The sequence below is a fragment of the Electrophorus electricus genome, chromosome 26, assembly GCF_013358815.1.
Source record: "Electrophorus electricus isolate fEleEle1 chromosome 26, fEleEle1.pri, whole genome shotgun sequence".
Lineage (NCBI taxonomy): Eukaryota > Metazoa > Chordata > Actinopteri > Gymnotiformes > Gymnotidae > Electrophorus > Electrophorus electricus.
In genome coordinates, this window is record NC_049560.1 from 7611861 (window position 1) to 7633376 (window position 21516).

The 21516-nt window shown below is 40.5% G+C and overlaps 2 protein-coding genes across 4 annotated transcripts; both read left to right on the forward strand.

Moving 5' to 3' along the window:
- Window positions 1–1295: 1295 nt before the first annotated feature.
- ptbp1b (polypyrimidine tract binding protein 1b) lies at window positions 1296–14068 on the forward strand. Of its 2 annotated transcripts, XM_026996873.2 has the most exons (16): window positions 1296–1377; window positions 2088–2138; window positions 3274–3304; window positions 6473–6533; window positions 6625–6797; window positions 7118–7264; window positions 7911–8066; window positions 8244–8354; window positions 8681–8861; window positions 8983–9063; window positions 9201–9349; window positions 10554–10587; window positions 11458–11550; window positions 11725–11941; window positions 12058–12135; window positions 12221–14068. In XM_026996873.2, exons 1-16 carry the CDS (start codon window positions 1370–1372, stop codon window positions 12351–12353), a joined length of 1704 nt encoding a protein of 567 aa, XP_026852674.2. In that variant the 5' UTR covers window positions 1296–1369; the 3' UTR covers window positions 12354–14068. The 2 variants fall into 2 exon arrangements, with proteins under 2 accessions (XP_026852674.2, XP_035379126.1); XM_035523233.1 differs by lacking the exons at window positions 1296–1377; window positions 2088–2138; window positions 3274–3304 and adding an exon at window positions 3793–4834.
- A 2005-nt stretch (window positions 14069–16073) lies between these two features.
- On the forward strand, window positions 16074–18218 carry fam174c (family with sequence similarity 174 member C). 2 transcript variants are annotated; one of them, XM_026996397.2, is made up of 3 exons: window positions 16074–16426; window positions 16553–16699; window positions 16823–18218. In XM_026996397.2, exons 1-2 carry the CDS (start codon window positions 16188–16190, stop codon window positions 16683–16685), a joined length of 372 nt encoding a protein of 123 aa, XP_026852198.2. In that variant the 5' UTR covers window positions 16074–16187; the 3' UTR covers window positions 16686–16699; window positions 16823–18218. The 2 variants fall into 2 exon arrangements, with proteins under 2 accessions (XP_026852198.2, XP_026852191.2); XM_026996390.2 differs by having other exon boundaries at window positions 16553–16681.
- Window positions 18219–21516: the final 3298 nt, after the last annotated feature.

Genomic DNA, 21516 nt, shown 5'->3' on the forward strand with positions numbered 1-21516 from the left:
GCAACGAGTCTCAGGATCGCTCGCAGCCTCCCAATCTATTATTAATCTTTAAGCAGGTGTGTAACCTGCACCTATGTTGAAAAGCAATTTTCTAAGTGAGCAGTAGAATTATTGATGATGATACCTGACTCCATATTCCTTGTCTTTGTTTGAGAAAAGCCAATAGAACACCAAGAAAGCAGTTTATTTGAGGACGTGCTTCAAGAAAGAATTATAATTGTACATATTATACTTATATACATTATATTACAACTAAAATTACAAACGCGTTTACTCCTGATTATTCATTTTTGCTTGTTTTAACGTCAAAGCCTTTGTGAAAGCAGGCACCGTGTATGTTACTTTATGGTGCACCTGCTTAAGATTCTCTAATGCACTCTTGCACATTCTTCCTACTGGCTGCTAGAATACTGTACTAAAGAAGTGCTGTATTCTGAACTGTTTCTGGCTGCTACCGGTGACTGCTATGTTCAGTATAGCATGTCACTGACTCCTATGCACAAACCCACGTTACATATTCCCAGTAATGTGTACTGGTCAAAATAAATGCACTGTCTGCTCATTGTGCATTGTATTTATTGTTATGGTATTATTGCACTGCATTGTACTGTTGCACTCGTGTGGTGTGTTGTCTATTGCACTTGTTTTGCGTTGCACCATGGTCCTAAAGGAACATTTTTTCGTTTTTGCTGTGTGCTTGTATACACCTGAAATGACATTAAAGCCTTTTTGAACCTTTTGAACCTTAATCGGGGTGATTAGTTGATTTCACTGTAGAACCTTCTTCAGATATCAGTGAGATTTTGACTTCTTTGATGACAGGAGTGGCTGGAATTTAACGGACAGTCTGATCAGGAGTCAGCACTGTGTGTAACTGTTAACTGCTAATACCAAAGTCAATTTTATCAGTGTTTATTCACCAATCTGTCCTCCTAAAACAGCCGTGCACTTATAAAATAGATCATCTTGCAAAGTTTTGTTTCTCGTATGTGTTTTATCAGCAGCATTGACAAATATGCGGCCCATTTTAAATTATTACGATCTGTCTGCTAAACACGGGTGGAGGTTAAACATCTAATACATGAGGAAATGCATACACGCAAGAAATATTTTATGAATTTGTTCGACGTGCTCCTCACTAGCCGTACACCCATTTAAAGAGTGTGGGGTGCACGCGGATCCCGCGAGCGCCCTTCACCTTCCGTGCGCGCAGACTCACCCAATCACGCGGAGGCTCGCGCCCATACTTTTCGCGCTCCCCAATCACGAGACGCATCCGCCTCGAGTATCGCCGCCATTTTGTCGCGGTGTAAGAAAACTCGAGCGGGCGACAAAGTTCCTGATTAGACCTGTAGTTCCTCTTTGTGCAATGGACGGGTAAGTTTATTGTTGATTTAATTTTTCTCCCGAATGAAAACTAGCGTATTGTTGTTTGTTTTGTGGTTTTTCACAGTTCTAATGATATTGACCGGATAAATGGTTTTGTTATCTTTTAAGTTAGCTTGCAAAACGCTCTTTCGGGTTGCGATGGAAACAAACTAGGATGGTGATAGTTGGCTAGCTTAGCGTAGCTAGCTTTCCGTGTAGTGTGAGGTCTTGGTGATCTCACTTTGAAATCGTTTAACTAAGCTCGATCATTAGTTTTTTCCCCCCTTACTTTCATCAGTTATAGAGTTAACGATTCTAGTCCCCGTTTGCACGTTTTGTTCGTGCTGTTCCTGGTTTTTACTTTTTGCCTAGTTATTTGCCAAAAAAACTTAACTTCTGCGGTCAGGTTTGCGTGCAAACCGAGCCTGGCTAGGTTACTTAGGTTAGCTAACCTTTTTACATAACTTTTATTGCTTCATGCTTCTGTGGCTACAACCGAGCTAACCTATTCTGCACACATTCGGTTATTTTGACCACTTGTTGCATTGCAGATAGTCAGCTAGTAATTTTCCGAAAGATTCAGGGTTTAAAATTGGCCAATCTTGCCAGCAAACAATTGTAACGCATTGTATAGAAGTAAGATGTTATCTAGTTAATAATTCGCAAACCTCGTTTGGTTTTTGTTGTGCCATTGACTTTTTGTTTCTTTCTCTGTACAGCCGCCTAGAGACTGAATTGTATCCTATGGGATCAAGTTACGCCGAATTAGAGTAAGTTCTCATATTTTTCATCTTGGAGTTGGCCTGTGCTTTATGAACGTATGAATCTAAGTTTAGACAGCCCTGCCATTTTTTTGTGTGTGCCATGTATAACTTATTTAACAGTGCCTGTTGTCAGCCCAGGCATACACTGAACTTTCTTGCTGGTTAGGTGGTTGGCTGGCTACTTTTTACAGTCACACAGCCACAAAAGGTTTAGTGTCCCAGTTTCTTTATCGAGAGCTTGCTAGGCCGTTGTTGGGACTGTTCTTTTCGCTTAGAAATGGTGCCCCGTTGTCGTAAGTTAAGTAGGTATTGGAATATAGGTAGCATAATGCATATAGTTTTCTTTAGGGGCAAATGTTTTTGAAATGCGCTTTGTCCCAAAACCTCCATATGTAAGCAAATTAGATTGTTTCTTTGTTAACTTATTTCGTTAAAGATGACGCACAAACCAGGTGCATACAAGGCTTTCTATATCCTTCACCTTTTGAAAGATTAAACCACTTGTGGTGATCTCTCTTTTCGGGTTGAATTATTTATGTTTGGCGAATCAGTCTGCAAAAGAAGCGCTCAGCTTGTTGCGTTTCCTGTAAGATCAGGAGAAACAGGATGTGGGGGTTAATCTTCAACCAGTGACTGGCCTGAAATGCCTCTCAGATTGGTAGCTTTGAGGGAGTTCTGTGGGAAAGAAGAGTGGTATGCCATTCCCATTATATCTGTAGTGGGAAAAGATTGTTTGGTTGAGGCAATTGCATATGCAGTTGACTGTGTTTGAAGATGGTATCAGTTGACTCAACAACTATGTATGTAACTGATATATATATATAAAAGCATGCGTGCAGTTACTCACATGGGAATGTACTGTAGTAAGAGATCTAGATGAAGGACCTCTATCTGAACCTTCCTGTTTCTCTAGAAACTGTCTACAAGCCCCCGTGTGTGTGTGTGTGTGTGTGTGTGTGTGTGTGTGTGTGTGTTTATATGAATATATATTGTTTAATTTTAAGTATTTGCATCAATAGGTTTTAAAAGGGCCTTGTTTGTTCGTTCCCAGTTCTGAGATGTGGGGTTTTTTCTCACTTGAAATCTACTGCTATCTGTATTCTGCATCACCTAATTTTTTTTCTTTTTATATTCCTCACAGTGTTGTCCATGAAATTGCAGTTGGCACAAAGGTAGGCATTGTATTTATCCCTTTATTTTTATAGGCCACAGCTAAACAAAAATTGTAAGAGGGTTGGTTTTTATTTATTTATTTTTGGGGTTGGACAATGGCTCTGTTCCTGAAAACTCAACTCAGATTCTCGTTAAGCTGCATGTCTGTTGCTGAGGTGTAGCATATCACTGCTCGCCTCAAACCAACCTGACTTGTTTCACCATAAATATAAAGGCCATTGTGAAATCAGACTTGAATTCCCAGGCCACCGCCTTTTAGTGGTCGTCATGCATCACAGGAACTCGTATCGCACTGGTCTTTTGCTGCCGAGTAATTTTTAGTTTAAACATTGGATTGGACAGTAAGCATGGTTACAGATGAAGACCTCATTTTGTGTTTTTCAGCACAAAAAGTGCTTTTTTTGCTATTCTGCTTTGAAATGTATTTTCAATATTATAATATACCTGTGCATATAAATGCAAAAAGAAACTCCATTGCTTCTCGTCAGCCTGCAAAGGTTACTGTGACACGTATGGTCCTCCCTAGTCTTTAATGAAAGATAATCATCTGTGGTATGTGGGTAGTAAAGGGGGCCTGCAACATGCAGAACAAAGGGGTGATTCAAAGGCACCATTAACATGACTATCTTATGTGTTTTGGGCCAACGGAGTGGTGTAAAGTGGCCCAAAATTCTCAATGTTTGTTCTAGGATATTGTAAGCAGGCAAGAATGTAATGTTTGAAAAGTCCATGCACTTTCTCTCTCAACTTGCAGACTTTTTCTTGTGTTGTTGGAGAGAGGGAGAGAAAATATATGCTATCTTGTGAAATAGGTTCAGGGGGAGTGTTTTCACTGTGGGGGGTGTTTAGTTGCAGTTTTCTGATGTGCAACATTTTGTTGTCTGTATGGCCAGCAAGGATCATTTCAGGAGAGGGACTGTGAACAATTAAGAATTGTTGGGGGGGGTGGTTTTGTTTTTGTTTTGTTTTTTCTCCCTATATTTTAATAATAAATTCAATGATGGGTAAATATAATGTAACCAATAATTCTAAATGTGTACAAATTTCTGTTCTAGAAAACTGGGTGACTTAGTTTTGCATAAAAAGGACACGTGTAAAATGGATATGTTAATGCATATTGAGTATTCTTTTCTTCCTTTTAATTTCATGATTTGTGAATTCAAGTATCCTCTAAATTGATTCATTCAGTATGTGCTGAGAAGTTTTTTGTGGTCTTTACTGATCATTTTCACCTGTGTTCATAAGTCAGCCTAAGGGGATGGTCAGCATTATGCTGCTTGATTGTTTGCCTTGGCCCTGCAAATGAACCCATTTTAAAAGCATTCCTCAAAAATGGGCTTGGGTGTTGACATGATGACATGAATGGAGCCTATTCATCACATGCAAATATGTTTGCCTCTCCCCTCTGGACACACATGTTGCTCTTGTTTGTTCAGCAGTGCTGATTAGAGAGAATGTGGATGGGGGAAGTGCTAATGGATGAGACTGGCACTCGGTTGATACCATTGGCATATGTTCTTATTGTAATTGTAAGTCTGACATCTAGCATGTTGTGTACTGGGTGAACATCCTATTTTTCTTTGCATGTGTGTGGTGGTTTTTTGTTTTTTATTAAATGGCAAAAAAATTCATGGCTTGGGTGGAGAATACTTTAGGCTTGACTATTACGAGAGACGTACACCTGGCCCGCCGAAGACAATCAGCCTTGTGTGTTCAGGCCACAAAGTCCTGGGTTGGGTTTCAGTCACCTGCAGCCACAGGCATAAGGTTTCCATGGTGAGAGAATGACAATCAGGGCTGCCGTGGTAACGGCCCCATTCTTGCTATGCATTGCCACTGTCTCCAGCCTGCCTCTTTCTCCACACCTTGCTGATCCCTTTAACCTGGTTTCACTCCGATTCACAGTCCCCACCCAACAAGTGCAGCGAATTCTTCCGTTCTTTTGTTTCCTTCATCTGTTGAAATAACTGCTGCCAGGTTACATATGCATTTGGACTTGAGTATTTGACATAGCCGTCAGCTACTAAGTATGACTCAACAGGTTTGACATCTAAGACTCTGAGGTCTTCCTCTCCCGTTTTCTGAAGGTTGGCCTGAAGACTTGACGGTGGCTTTATGGCTAGAAATCGGTGTGGAGTGGTGAGGAAAGTTTGTTCAGCAACACTGTACCACAGTCTTTTCTCCTGTTTTACCTCATGGTCCATAGTGGTACCCTCCCCCCTCTGCAGTGCTGCATATGGTTCTAATTGAGCCTTGTAGCAGTGGAATTTTAAATGTGTGGTGGAGGGTCTGTGCATGTGGCCTGCTCAGTTGGGTGATTGATTCCTCTGGTCACATGGAATGGTCTCAATGTCTGCAAAGTATTTTGAGGTAATTTCTGACCCATATTCACTGTGGCTTCCAGATATCTAACAGCTTGTTAAACTTGCATCCTGGAGCATTTTCTAGGCATGTGTGTTTATTTGCATGTGTTTGGAATGCATCTGATCTGTCTACGTTGAATTGGGACTGTAAGTGGACCAAGCTTGTTTGTCCAGTTGTGCAGCAGGCACACAAATAAATGGCTTCGTAAAAATCCAAATATTAGCTGAATTGCGTTGTTTAGTTTGAGAAATATTTAGAATATTTTTCTCAGTCGAGTAAATCAAATTGGAGCCTAGTATGCAGGGTCCTGGTGGGGGAGTCAAACTAATGTTAGTCTACCCGCTCATTCCTACTGCCTGATGACCCAGAAACTTCCCCCACCCACTCCCTTTTAAAACTCCAGTTCCTTCCTTGTTCCTGTTCTGGGGAGCTGGGGGGAAGTTTAGGGCTGGTGGTTGATCTGTGAACCCACCCTGTGCACAGGAAGACTGGATGTAGTCACATTGCCCTCTTCCTTTCTGCCTTACAGACTGTGTAAAAAATAGCCCAGGGCTGTCCTTATTTGGACTGTTAGCTGTCTCTCGCAGGATTGTGAGTGTTTAGCAGCTTCCTGAAGCTGAATGTTTCACCAAGTCTGTTCTTGTTACAGAAATGCAGCGACTTGTTTACTTGAAACACTGAATGTTGTCTGTTCGGTGGTGTGGCAATTAGTCAACCATGGGAGGGATTTGAAGGTTGTCTGTCAATGAAGATTAATGTGAGATATATATTTTAATTAATGGATGTTTCCCTCCCCCACACAGAGAGGATCTGACGAGCTTTTCTCCTGTGTTTCCAACGGGCCATATATCATGAGTTCAGCGGGTATGTTTGGTTCGGTGAAACAACACCCTCTTGCTACACTCACCATGCATGTGTTTCTCCAGACTTGCCTAACCATGTGGTCTCATCACAGCTAATGGCAATGACAGCAAGAAGTTTAAAGGTGACATCAGAAGCCCCGGTATTCCGTCCCGTGTCATACATGTGCGCAAGCTTCCTGCTGACATCAATGAGGCGGAGGTCATCTCTCTAGGCCTTCCCTTTGGCAAAGTCACCAACCTGCTCATGCTGAAAGGAAAGAACCAGGTATTCTTACCATACTTCCCAAAGCTATCAGAATAATCTTTGCAAAAGGAGAGAATAGATATTGATAGCGGGGTTTCCTGACAAGCGCACACAATGGGAAAGAGTAACCATACGGGCTGAAAAATGTCCTTATGAAAAGGGTGACGTGATCTGAACAGTAGGAGACTGTAGAAGCTCTGTTTTTCTTGTAGCATGAAGCTATTTTAAATTCTGTCCAGCACTCCTAAATGCTGATAACTAACAAGACAGGCAAGTTCTGAAAGGAAGCGAAGACTAAACTCTGAATGGCACATGATCTAAGCTAGACTTTGTTTGCCTAGGCTTTCCTTGAGATGAACACAGAGGAGGCAGCCCAGACTATGGTCAGTTACTACTCCTCAGTCACACCAGTCATCAGGAACCACCCCATCTTTATGCAGTACTCCAACCACAAGGAGCTGAAAACGGACAACTCTCCAAACCAAGTGGTACGTGCTTGGGAAGAGCTTCTGGCTTGCTCCCTCATACTTTCCGATCTCATGCCCTTCAGTGCTCCAGGACTGTAGAACCTCTTTATATATTTATATTTTCCAGAATGTGTCTTTTGATCATGGCCCTAGTAAATACCATTTCTAAAGCCCCATTTCCTCTACTGTTTGTTAGCTGATCTGCAGCTGCAGTAGAGATTGACACTCCTCTAGCTTTAGTAGAATGTCTGAGCCTGTGGGCTTGTTTACGGCCGTACGTGTATCTTGGTTTTCTGTACTGTGCTGCCCAAAATTCCTGCCTTCACTTTCTAAACATTGCTTCTCTGTAGACCTCACAGGGCCACACACACATTCCACAGTGAAGGTATATTGGTCATGTCCACCACCTCTTTCTGTTATCAGTTACATCAATAACTCCATTCCAATAAGGGGAAGCCGTTGTTGCACGCTGTTGACTAGTGAATGTTTTGCTGCAAATGGGAGACATTACTGGTTTCCCCTGTTTTGTTTGTAAGCATTGTAATGAGTGCAAATAGTTAGGCAAACTTCGTGTGCCTTTTGAAACGGAATAGGAAGTAGGATATGTGGGCTTTCTTGTCGCTGCTGTGACGAGTGCTCCCTTCTCTGTTCCACTCTGCGATGGCAGAGGGCACAGGCAGCACTGCAGGCCGTCAATGCAGTCCAGACTGGCAGCATGGCCATTGCTGGCGTGGACCCCACTGGTGCCACAGGCCCGAGCCCTGTACTCAGGGTCATCGTGGAGAACCTGTTCTACCCAGTCACCCTGGATGTCCTGCACCAGGTAAGCTCCCCGCTACGTTTCCCGACCTTGGCCCTGAAGTCTCACGGGGAAGTGTTGCTTCTCCATGCTTGTACATAAGGATTTTACTCTAGACAAATCTGCCAGGCATGTATTTGAGTGTCTTGGAGGTGGGGGTTGTTTTCTTTTTAACCTAATTGTTTAATGGTCTTTTAATAGATCTTTTCCAAGTTTGGCACTGTGCTGAAAGTGATAACCTTTACCAAGAACAACCAGTTCCAAGCTCTTCTGCAGTTTGCTGATGGGATTACTGCTCAGCATGCTAAACTTGTGAGTAGCACCCCCTAGAGGTCACTTTGTAAATATTTAATAATGGTCTGTGAATTGGTTTTAAGACATCAAATAATTGACAATTCTTTCTGAAACTATCCACTGTTTTTATTATACTAGTTATTTGCAAAATTGACATTCCTTTGTTCTATCTAGGTCTATAGTCACAGAAAACCTGTTAGAATCATGGAAATCTTGTAACTGGCTTTTTCCCCTAGTTTTTATAAGTGTTTCAAGTCATTTAAGTTGACTTGTGGATAAATGTAGCTGGTTAGAAGTTGCACATGCCCTGCTATCAGGTCTAACTTTCACCTGCCAATGTCCAGGCCCTGGACGGCCAGAACATCTACAATGCCTGCTGTACCCTGCGCATCAGCTTCTCCAAGCTCACCAGCCTGAACGTCAAGTACAACAACGACAAGAGCCGAGACTACACACGCCCCGACCTACCCACGGGAGATGGGCAGCCCGCCCTGGAGCATCACGCCATGGCAGCTGCTGCCTTCGGTAAGATGACTTTGAAACGGGACCCGCAGCGCTCCCTGTTCTGTAGTCCCACACCGAGCGCTAGGCCCGATCTCCACTCATGAAGCTGTATGTTCTGGCCCGCATGTCTGTTGGTGTGCAGCTACTCCCGGGATCATTTCGGCCGCGCCGTACGCCAGCGCCCACGCCTTCCCCCCGGCCTTCGCCATTCAGCAGGCTGCAGGTTTGTTCATGCGCAGGTCCCACTGCTCTCTTCTATACATGTGGTGCTTGCCCGCTGGACACGTGCGTCATCGTAAGGCAAGTACAGGAGCAGGTAGGTTTCTCTGAGCATAACTTTCTCTGGACTTTCTCTGTTAGGCCTGACCATGCCTGGTGTTCCTGGAGCCCTGGCCTCTCTGGCCATTCCGGGGGCCGCAGCGGCGGCCGCTGCAGCCGCAGGCAGACTGGGCTTCCCCAGCCTCTCCGGAGGACACTGCGTCATGCTGGTCAGCAACTTGAACCCTGAGGTTAGAGACATGCTTTACGACATGCATCCTCAAAGGACCAGTTCAGGTTGAGCTTAACATTCCTATTTTAAGTGTTCTTCCGCATCAAAGCTTTCTTCGTAGTGAGTTGGTTCAAGTAAAGTTTTGTCCCTCTGTCAGGAATGTTTTGAAGTTTTGTTGTTGTTTGTATCACGGGGGTATGTATTTTAAATCTTCATTAATTGTTTTCACCAAGTTTAACCCCACGAAACATAATCAAGTTTTGGAAGTCTAAGATTTCAGTTTTCAAGTTTCCATTTTTAATACGTGTGTTTTATTCTAGATAGCATTTTGATTTATGATAACCTTGGCTTTTATAAAATTTCCTCCCAGATGTTTATCCTTTCTTTTTACTTAGCTTTAGTAATTCCTTTTCCTAACATTCTTAAGTTAATTTGAGTTTCATGTATATTTTCAACTGACCCCTTTCTAAAAGAATATTCTTGTCCATTTATACAAATTCATTGTGAACTATAATTCTGCCATGAAAGTTTAAGAGCAGCACATTTTGCGAAAGCACAAAGGAGTGACGTGTTGAGATGCAGTCGCATCACCAAGAGATGTTTTCTCAACCCCCTTCCTTCTTTGTTCTTTCCTTCATTTACACACGTGGCAAACCTGACACGATGAACTTGAAGATGGCATGACTATTATTTTAAAAAGGTTCCACCATTTAGGCTTGGTTGTGTTGAGGAATGATTTGCTTTGTTCTTTAATTACAAAGAAAACAGCGTCTTCTTCTGTTGGATAAGTTTCTTTTAAAGTTAACTTGACCACTATTGTATTTCTGTATGTATACTGACCTTGTTTTTTTTACTTCCTTTTTTTTCTCTCCCTCCCCCACTCCCCTTATCTCACCTTTTTTTTATTTTATTTTGAAACCATATCGTCCTATGCACGCACAATACACCCACTCCCACTTCTCTGTACATTTTTTTGCACCATCACATTTAACTACAACACACCACCACCACCACCACCACACTTATTCCACACACTCTCATGTCTACCCCTCCCCTCCTCTTTCTGCTCCCAATCCATTAACCATCTTCATGATCCAACCACCGTTTTTCGCCATTTCCCGTGGAACTGCCTCCTCGCTGTGGATATGTTGAACCTCCATTCTGCCTCCGATCTTTACCTGTCCCTTCTTCCCTCCGCTGCCTTCCTCTGCTGTCCTCTAAAGAGAGTTACGCCCCAATGCCTCTTTATTCTTTTCGGTATGTTATCCTTAGCATCTTTTTTATCACTTGTTTGTTCTGTTCTCTTTCAATTTCTTCCCTCACAAGGCAGTTTGTTCCTAAAACATGAGTGCTTCTGTGGTTTCTGCTGTTTGTGTGTTGAGAGAAGATAGAGGCCAAAAAGCTGCAGCACTCTCGCCAACGCTATGGAGAAGTTAGAATGTTGTGAACCTGATGTAATTTGGGCAGGAGGAGATGCTGTATCTTTTTGTGCTTTTAATGAAAGAATATTTACCAATTTCAGAATGCATGCTTTTGGAAATTTTGCTTCTGTTTTTGCATGTATTGAGGGAAGCTTTTAAACTTTGGATAATAGTCAAGACTCCTATGCAATTTATCCATTTTGTAGAACAGCCTTATTTTTCACTCCACCTTTTGCCTTAAAGCTAGCTTTTTTTACAGCTGAGTTTCATTTTCTCAAGTCTGTTTTATTTGCATATTAATGAGGAACTCGCAGAAGTCCATTTCTCTTCCACAGTCTGTAAAAGTGCCCTTGCGTACCCTTCCCCTGTCCTCTTTGCTAGAAGCATTTTCACCTCGCCAAGTATTCTAAACACTGTCCAACACTAGCATTACTGAAGGCCTTTCTCTTAGACCTGTACCTAGGTCATGGGAATCAAGTTCATGTCCAACTTTAATAGTCAGCATAGGTTAGCTAAGATTTCATGGTCTCATTCGATGGCACTTTTTGTACTCTTCTGAAGTTATATATGCACTCGTTTGATGGAGTGTCTTGATTGTGACCTGAAGTTTTTTTGTAGGGCTCAGATGTGTTTTAAAGGTGTTAGGGTTAGTTGTAAAGGTGCTTTTATATTATTAGTCTGACTTATTACTTCATGTTCTGTCTAGGTGTATATGGTGATGTTATAAGGGTGAAAATTATGTTCAACAAAAAGGAGAACGCCTTGGTTCAGATGGCTGATGCCACCCAGGCTCAGCTAGGTAACTAACTCCCATCATTTTAGTTAAAAGTGCAATATTACTTTTTTCATATATTTGATTATCATCTTGACATTTCTAGTGTTAAACGTATCACAAAAGTACTAAAAAGCATTTCTCATGATTTATGAACAACTGTTTTTATGTATTATACATGATTTTTTTTCATATTTTTAGCCATGAGTCATTTGAATGGACAGAAGCTGTATGGGCGGGCGCTGCGCATCACTTTATCCAAACACACGACTGTTCAGCTGCCTCGTGAGGGCCATGAAGATCAAGGCCTCACCAAGGACTACAGTAACTCTCCCCTTCACCGCTTCAAGAAGCCTGGCTCCAAAAACTACTCCAACATCTTCCCTCCCTCATCCACGCTACACCTCTCCAACATCCCGTGAGCAAAAACCCTCTCTCTCTCTCTCTCTCTCTCTCTCTCTCTGTTGCATCTAGTTAAGAAAAAATACAGGAGCTGTGTGCTCTTATGATTGATTGGGATGCTGTCTTTCACAGGCCTTCAGTTGTTGAAGACGATCTTAAGATGCTGTTTGCCAGCTCTGGTGCATTGGTCAAGAACTTTAAGTTTTTTCAGTAAGTTTCTGACAAATGTTATCATCCTTGGCAAGTTCATACTTTTACTCTCTTCTTGATATTTATGCTTCTTGTCAACTTTCAGGAAAGACCGTAAGATGGCCCTAATTCAGATGAGTTCAGTGGAAGAAGCAATCGAATCCCTTATCGAGTTCCATAACCATGATCTTGGCGAGAACCATCATCTTCGTGTGTCTTTCTCCAAATCCACCATTTGAGGATGGAGACAAAAAAGACTGAGGCTGGAATGACCAGTCACTTACAAACATTAAGTAGAGATTACTTCTCACTTTAAAGAGCCTTAACCACAATATACTTCCAGCATTCCTCTAGTGAATTTATGAAGTATATATAGTGGTTCATAATGACCATTTAAAGTTTTTTTGGTGTGAGGAATATCAACTATCCACTGATGCCCCTCTTAATTTCTTTTTCCCCTCCTTTCCCTGCATTTTGTTCGGTCAGTTTGCATCGGTGGACTCTTGCCTTCAACGGCATTTGAACCTTTTTAAAGTACTGCTCTGCTTTTCTAGTGCCTTACTTTCTAATCTTACAGCCATTTCTGAGACCATAAAAATTCTCATTGCCTGAAACCAATGTTGACAATGCTGTAGTTTACAATCCATTGGTGCACACTTGTGTAATTTTACTTTGAAGTTAAGGTTTTGTTTCGTACAGCTGTAGGGCATTGTGGAAAGTCATATATTTTCCTGCTAGAGCTACAGTATCCCAATCGGCCCCCTATCCTTACCACATTCCCTGTTTGTTTGCTCAAGTCTTACCACATATACTGTATCTAGATCTAGACATAGAATGTTTACATTCTTTTTTTTAATTTAATGCAATCATATCTGTGTACAAATCCATTTATGTGTATTTGAATTTTCATACTGTTGGCCATTGCATGTTGGCCCTGGTCAGTGGCTCCTGTGCTACTGTGCCTGATCTATTTCTGTACCTTACATAGACCTTAAGTATTGACTTCATATATGATGATTATATAATGTTTTATAACTATTCTATTGTAATTCCCAATATATTTTGTATTCTTGTACCTTTTTATGTGTACACTACAGCTTGAAACCAAAGGTTTTATTCAGCATAAGGAGATGTGTATTCTTCACACTTGTACTTTCAGAAATGTCCATTAGAATGTCTAAAGTGATTTCAGTTAAGAAAAGAAAAGGAAAAAAATGTATGTAGGGATTCTCCTACTTCTAGATTCATACCAGTCAGTATGTGTTTCTTTCTGCTCTGTGTAGTAGAGTGTTAGACAACTTGCTTAAGTTTGAGTTTTAGCCATATCTACTTAAAAAGAAAAAAAGAAATCACAAGTTTGCCTCAGCTAAGAAATATGAGGCTTAGCTGTCAGTAGATTCTCTCCACATGATGTTGGTTAAGCTGTCCTATGAGTGTCTGGGTAGAGACACATTGGTTCCTTTATTTGTTTAAGATGACCATTTTGGGGGGGGGGGAGTTTTTAATATTTTTCAGACTGCATGGAACAATGAATTGGCCTTTTTACATTTTAAACCAAGATTTTAGATTTTGACTCTTATTTGTTTTCTAAAATGCACAGTGGTTTTTAGACCATTATTTTCCAGTTTTGTGAAAATGGCAGGACCTTATTATGCAGCCCTTGCACAGCATTTAAACATCCTCAGTACACATCAGCCTTTATTTTAGTGCTTTGATTTCCCTCAGGGGAATAAATGAGGTGTAAATAATATTTTTGTACCACAATGATTAAAAAAGCAATAGTTTGTGTTTTATATATATCTGAAAGCAGATGTATATTTTGATTACAGCTATAGACCATGAGCATGCAAAGAAAAAAAAAGAATTACACTTTTTGCAGAAACTCACGTTTCTTGTCATTCCTTAATATGGTGTACTTTTGATATTGTCTTCATTAAACATTCGTTTACTCTGATCACTCCAATTCTGTCTTTTTTTTTTTTTTTTTTTAATTAGTTGCGTTTAAATAAGTACGATGACAGGCAAGCATATAATATTGCTGTAAGTGGTGCTCTACAGGGTCCAACTGTCTTTGCGGCCCATACTGATAAGTTCAGTTATGCCTTGTGCGTATGTATCTTTCCTATAATGAGAAATTTAGCAGTTCAGATTTGACACAACATGCTTATTGGTCCACCTGGCGCCTGAATCAAAATTAATTGTGCATGCATCCAACTCATGTCCTTTTGTACATGCTAGATAACTGGCCGCATTCGGACACGGGTAGTTTTAGGTGATGAAAAGACCAGCTTTAGGATTGGTATGTGACAGCTAAATCAACATATTCTTGATAATTACTTACAAGGAACTTCAACAGATTGGTTCTCTGCTCATATTAAAGTGACTAAGCACAAGACTTCCCGACTAGTCTAAACATTTAATCTGTAAAACCAGTTTAGATTACAAAAAGCAGTGAGGCATGTAAAACTTTTTGATCCACTTATTGGCGGAATAGTTTATCACAAAAAAAGTATTTAATAGAATTTCTTATCCAGTTTGAACAATGGAAATACCTTTTTAATGTTCTATACAATGTTACTGAATGTTACAAAATCAGCAGGTGAAATTGCATGCATTTAAAACGCAATCGTTGTGCATTTATTTAGAAGGTACCTTGCAATTTGAGTGAAAAAGATTTTTGTCTTTGTGTCACTTTGATCCAAAACTTGTGTTGTAAAATTACAAAATATGCCGTGTTGCCCAAATTCATTTTTAGAACAATGTGGCGCCCCCTGAGGTCCAAACAAATATGATTCTTTTTAAAGTTTCACCCAATTGTGCATTAAAAAAAAATCCGACACTATTTCTTGAAGTGTTGTAGCCACAATGTTGTTTTTTCTTTTTTTCCCCAGATTATTTAGTTTCAGACTCTGAAAATTATTTTAAAACCAATTTTGAAACAACTGGGTGAAAATCTTAAACCTACATCAAAAAGTGCATTACAAACGCTTAGCAATAGCATCAAACATTTCTGTAACCACGAAAACACGTAAAGGTGTTACAGTCTCTCTTGCACGCATGATTTGAATAGTTTCATGTCCGCAAGACAAAGTAAGAGGAAAAAGTCAGCTATGCTTTAATTTATACTCACCTCAGCAGTAGTGTCCTCACTGAATGTTACATTTTATAGGCTTGTGTAAGGTGCCCCCCTGCACAAAAGGTTTCATGTAGATTGTCCAATTTTAAATATTAAATACCTTCTAAAAGCTGTCTGGCTAATAGTTATTGGCATGTTTTCAATCGAGTCATCTTTACAAATATTTCAGACAGCTTGCCCACAGAATCACTACGCAAAATGTCGAGTTGATCGGACCACTGGTTACTGGTGAATAATTATCTGCATATGATAGCGCCTCCTACCGTCAAAAGTCCGTAAAATATGGTCAGCTGCGTCAAAATCAACTGGAATTGTCTTTAAAGTTTCATTATCAAGTTGTTTAGACGGTACGGATGTTGAAGTGAGTAGAGCTGTTGATTGGCACATCACAGTCATGTTATTTATATTATTTTATGTATTTGATCATTTTTGAGCTTCAGACTCAGTAATTTCGTGCAGATCGGGCACAAACAACACTCTTTTTGCTTATGATATGAATGGTAGTGGACGACAAATATTAATTTGAGATATTTGAAAGTATTTGGTTCAGTGATTTACGGTAGAAGTTACGGGCCTAAACATTTACGGCTACGCGATAGCGTTGCTTTCGGGTCGGGGGGATTAGTACAAAATGTCTAATACCATCTGATGAACGCATTCGCTGAAAAGGAAACTGATTACAGTGTTATTTACCCTTGTAAATAACCCTCTGCCGAATCTCAGCATTGGGGGTCATTTATTATGTGTGCGTCCTTGTATAATAAACTCTGTCTTTGTCTCTCAAGACAAAATTGGTACGAACACTACGGGCGACGTCATCACGTATGAACAGGAAGTAGCCCAACATAGAGTTAGCCAGCCTAGCTAGGTTAGCTGTTGCGTTACAAAAGCGAAAGCAGCACTTCTTGTATCCGTCTGGGGGAATTAAAACCTCACCATGAAACTTAGAGCTTTAGTTTCGGTCTGTTTTTTGGTGGCTGTTTCGCTCGCTGAGGACCCTAAGACGCCGCCGGTTGTCGCTCCTGAGCGCGTATCCAGCAGCACCGTAGCTAAGGGTGGAGGTAACTTCACTCTGCCCAGCTTTGAGCTGGACGTGTCCATGGTCCAGAGGGCTTTGTATGTCCTCATCGGCATCACCGTGATCGGACTCCTCTATTTCCTCGTCCGAGCAGTCCGGTAAGTAGTCAGCTACGCATTTTATCGTGGCTCTTGCAGTCCTTTGAAAAATACAAACAAGTCACATTTTCTCCCTTGTTCTGCGTGCTCGTGTTCATTTGTCATGTCACGGTTATATCGATGCAGCCTGAAGAAAACAACCACACAGAGGAAAAAATATGGGCTTTTGTCGAATTACGACGACACTGTAGAAATGGCACAGCTGGAGAGCGACGAGGAGGACACGACTGTGTACGAAGCCAAGTCCTTAAGAAGGTGACAGAGGCCGATGAGGCTAGTAAAGGCTTGTGTGTGCAAAAACAGGTTCATCTTTGGGACTTTTAAAATAAACGTAGCCAGTGATCTCTGAAGTCGCGAAGCTTTTGCTGAACTGTCTGACGTGTGTTTTTACACCAGGTGAATCTGGAAACACACAAGGACGAAGAACGTAAGGAAGACAATCCATTGCTATACGTGCCAGTCTTTCCATGCTGTCGGCGTCTAGAGAAGAAATGCCGGATATTGTCAACAGTTTCAGCAATAACTTGGAATGTATTCTTGTATTGGACTTAAATGACCAAAAAGAACATCTCGGAGCTTTTGAGATGGTCGTTTGTTATATATTTGAGAGATTATTGTGGATTTCGAGTGGTGAAAGCTTTTATTTTGGTGCTGTTTCCTACCAAAACTACTTTCTTGAAAGTCCTCTGAAACTGTGTATAAATCAATTACAGAACTGAACTCCTTTAATTTTTGGAAATGCAGTTTTACAGTTGTTTTCAGAGAAGAGATGGAAGAGTCATGAAAGCCTCTTTTTGCAAACATGCCAACCTTGTTTTCTTCCAATGAATTTATTTCATATTGACAAAAGAAATTTTGCTAACTTGACCATGATCTTTCTGTTTTATTTTATTTTTTGTTTATGATTTCCTATAAACAGACTCACTTTTGGAGCTGATGTCGCCAAATATGAAACCCTATTAACAAAACCAATGTGATTGTTGTGATGCTTGTATAATGCAAGTTTTGTTTGGCCAAGAAAATGTTTTTCTCCACGATATTTCTTAACATTCAAGAGGTTGGTTTCAGTCAGGTTGAAAGTCACCAGACAAGCTGATTATTTATTTACCATATTTTACAGTGCCATTTGAATAGTGTGCATGAAATATCTCAATATTAATGTAGTGTGTTCAGTATTCAAAAGTCTCAAAGTGTGCCTTTTAAATATCTTTTTTTTTTTGGGACAGTTCTGACTAATTAGAAATTATTTGTGATTAAAGCTAATCTTTGTATTTCTATATTTCAAAAGCTTTAAGTTTGTGAAATAAAATATTTTGTATTTAATATATTTCTAAATGACCCTTTAGGGAATGTTTTTGGAGATGTTTTATATTCATAGAATATGAATTCCTTTCCTATATTTTTTTGAAATCCATAATTTTTTGTTCTCTCAAGACTTGATGAAATTAGGCCTGCAATTGTGCACAATGGTCTGTGTATACATACTCTAGACAAATCACAAAGTTAACCCACAGTGGATGGTAGTCCAAAATCCACTTCCCCTTATGCCATTTTAATAGATGGAACAAAGATGTTCATTGATTGTATGTCAGCCTTTCCTGCTGTTTAATGAGCTCTTGTCTGTTGGAATCTGGAATGAGGGTTGTATCCATAGGGTGAATGTGAATTCTGCTTGTATTCTGATTTTCTCGGGATGTGTCTGCTGCTGTTACTACAAGCTACTGTTGACAATTTAACATTCCTTGGAAGGTCTTTTTCAAATAAAGAGTCTTTAACTCTTGGTTTTTATGCATTTGATGCATTATGTTAAAGTAGGTGTTTTTGAGTGTGAGTTGAGAGCATAGTACCATGACAGATGAACAACAAGATATAATTTATTATTACTGTGCGTCACGAAAAGCCTAATGGGTTCCATTAAAATTAAATACAATTCAGTACAGTTGAATAGTTAAATACTGACATGTAACAACAGGTTATACAGCATACAGTACCTTCACACAGTACTCTTTTACAGGCAGGAGCACTGCCATAGTGTTTCTTCAAGGATCGTTATTATACTGATAGGATTTTGTCTGTTTTCTGCTTCTAAATCATATAGATCGTGGGTAAATGAAGCTTCTGGAATATAAAAAGTGTTGTTGCTAATCCCGGTTGCGTTTTTTTCTGTGAATTGGGTTGCTTGTAATTTGAAGTTAAAACGTTTCAAAAAAAATTGTACATCTCCAATTTCATCCACACAGGGGACGTATGTGTTTTTGTATCAAGGTATTACTGTACTTGTCTCTTTTGAAAATGTTTTCTTGAGCAGCCGCTAGATGGTGCTCTCTGTCTTTAAACTCCACAAGAAAAACTAAATTGCGTTTAAAATGAAGAAAACTCAACGTTTTGAGATTGAATGGATTTTAGTCCACTACCACAGACCACCCCAGTCGTGAAGGCTTAGCAATGTAATTGATCATTATGCTGTCATATCTGTAATATAAAACTCATACCTTGTTTTGTGTACTACCACGTTTGTAATTGAGTACAAAAAACAGAAACAGTGCTGTCCAACGAAAAATCACCAAATGCACACGACTGAATCCTTAGATCGCTTTCCTCAGTGTTACTACCATACAGATAATTTTTTCATTGTTAGCTGAAAGCAGTCGATAAATATCACTAGTTTAACAGCAATTTCCAATTATCTATTTCATTTATATTGTATATTTATATACTCTATTATATGTTTATGGTACGTATTTATTCATACAATTTACTTATTTAAGGAAAATTCCAATATACTCTTAGTTATCGCTTTTCTTACCCATAAATGCACATAAATGACATCTAAATGTTCCCTATGCTTCTGGAGTAAGCAAGTACAGTTTATTTACATTTAAAATGAAAAAAAGCCGACCAGAGTGCTGTGCATAGTTAAATAATGTCAGGAAAGACACACGGCCCAACCTTAAACACATGGACCACTAAACACTCAGAAACACTGTCGGCAGGACTTCTGCAGAGTAGCAGCCACTGCAGAAGGAACTGGGCTGAGCACCTGGACACACTTAAACCGTTTAAAGACAAAACCAAAGCACACGAGGAAATAAATCAATAAAAGCTTTAATTCGCGTTTGCGGAAAACCACTGACCTTTTACAGTAAATACATTCACACTCTTGGGTAAATAGCAACACACTATATAGTATTTATGTATATGTCCACAAATGTGTGTATGTGCAGAATGTTTTGGTCTACCGCTGCAGATCTACCCATCCCTTTGAACAACTGTTGCTTGCAGTCTTTATGGACATTTAGATGATTTTTCCAATTGCAATCGAAACATTACATTCCAGAATCTCACTTTATAAAAGCAGATTTCTGTAATTTGCGTTCAGCATTTCGCTGCGTTTCAGAAAGCTTTCAGAGGCAAGCCAGCAAAGGAAAGAAGTTCAGTGACCCACCCCGCTGGTGCTGAGAGACAAATGGCACCAATATCCCCCTCAATGAAAAACGCCCTGGAAACACCAACGGCGGATCCATATAAAACCCTACACTTTAAAAAGAGACTTCCTGGAGAGAGAGACAGATTCACTCATTTTTACATTTTTTTATTATTGTTTTTAAAAATCTTTTTTTTTTTTTAAGTCTGCTTAGTGATAAGGTGTGCTCCAGCTGTGCGTATCTTGCTTTTCAAACCCGGTTGGGAGCTTGAGTGCTGTTGATGATTCTTATTTTCTCCGGCTCAATTCAGCAGTCTGCCAGCTTCCTTGTGAAAAGCCAGGAGAACGCAGCTGCGCTGCTCCGTGCTGTCTTTAGGATGCTACTCAGTGGATAAAGAGCTCCCCTTTGTGTCCCTTTCTATGGCTCTCTGAAATCTGGAGGCCGGAGTGGAGATTTGCGTGCCTCCCCATAGAGATCCTCTGGCTGTCTTCAGCCATTTGTACAGTGTGTGAGCGGTGTGCGTAAAATAATGGACTCTGCCGACTTTCAACAGGCGCAAGAGCTTTGCATTTTGTTCTGCTACACTTGGGAAATCCGCCTCCCCGAGGGCCCACACCCAACTTATGGCTCCTCACTGCTCCGTGAGCAATGGCCGGAGCTGAGAGGAAACAAAATGGGTTGGCCAAGTCATTACTGCAAGAAAGTTCAAAGTGCACAGGTGGGATATGTGAGGCACAGAGCACTGTTCATGCCACATCCAACTGGTGTGTTAAATTCTCAAAGTCTAATATAGTTTCTTAGTTAACATTGTTTGTCAAATCAAAGATAATTTGTTAGCTTGGCAGTTACAGCACAACAGGCTTTCTGTAAAGGAGCTCTTGGCCCTTGTTTTATATTTGGTCTTAGACGGGGATTCGTTTTGAGGGTGTTCTGGGGACAGAGACAGCAAGCCATATTTAGCCCAGGTGTGTATCTGTGGTTTGATCTGAACAGGCATAACAGATTAAACAAAGCTGAGCACAAAAGGCTGACAAGCATGTCCACAAAACGGGTCAAATTCAGGATGGTTCGCAGAGGTAAAAAGGAGGATTTTTTAAACATTTCTCTTCCTTTGTCGCCTTTTGGAGCCTCTGCTCTTCTCATCCTGTCTCCCCCCCCCCCCAGCTTTCAAAGTCACTAGAGAACTTTCCTCCTGACCTTGCTGGATGTTGGATTGCCGAGGCTGCCTCTGCTTGACGGAGTGCCACGGGGGGACATAATAAACTGCGCCCTTTTCATCCAGGACACAAAGGCTGTGAGCAGAAGACTCCGGGCCTCAAAGGAAGTGACAGAACAAAAGAGACGAAACCAATAGATCTACCAAGTGGCAAAGAAGCCTGTATCTCTCTCACACTCTCTTTCTCCTTTTCTCTCATTCTCACATACATAAGCACAAATAGTCTAATAAACAAAGGTGAGTCGACTGACAAAGTTCACTGGCAATCGTCATTGCTAAGTGAAATCGCGTGAAGGTTTGCACCCTGACGTTTTATACGCTGGCAAGCAGATAAATTCTTATGTTAAATTCATAATTGCTGAATGATAAACTGTCAACTGAATGTTTTAACAGCACCTGGAGGCATGCAACCTTCTTCAAATGAATAGAGAGCTTACAATCAGGCCATA

What these genes read in the sequence shown, in the direction of transcription:
- ptbp1b (XM_026996873.2), top strand. An exon ending in ACAACTCTCCAAACCAAGTG is followed by an intron (nt 7,265 to 7,910) that starts GTACGTGCTTGG and finishes CTGCGATGGCAG; the next exon opens with AGGGCACAGGCAGCACTGCA. An exon ending in TCAGCAACTTGAACCCTGAG is followed by an intron (nt 9,350 to 10,553) that starts GTTAGAGACATG and finishes TGTCCTCTAAAG; the next exon opens with AGAGTTACGCCCCAATGCCT.
- fam174c (XM_026996397.2), top strand. Translation starts at nt 16,188, where the DNA reads ATGAAACTTAGAGCTTTAGTTTCGGTCTGTTTTTTGGTGGCTGTTTCG. An exon ending in TTCCTCGTCCGAGCAGTCCG is followed by an intron (nt 16,427 to 16,552) that starts GTAAGTAGTCAG and finishes ATATCGATGCAG; the next exon opens with CCTGAAGAAAACAACCACAC.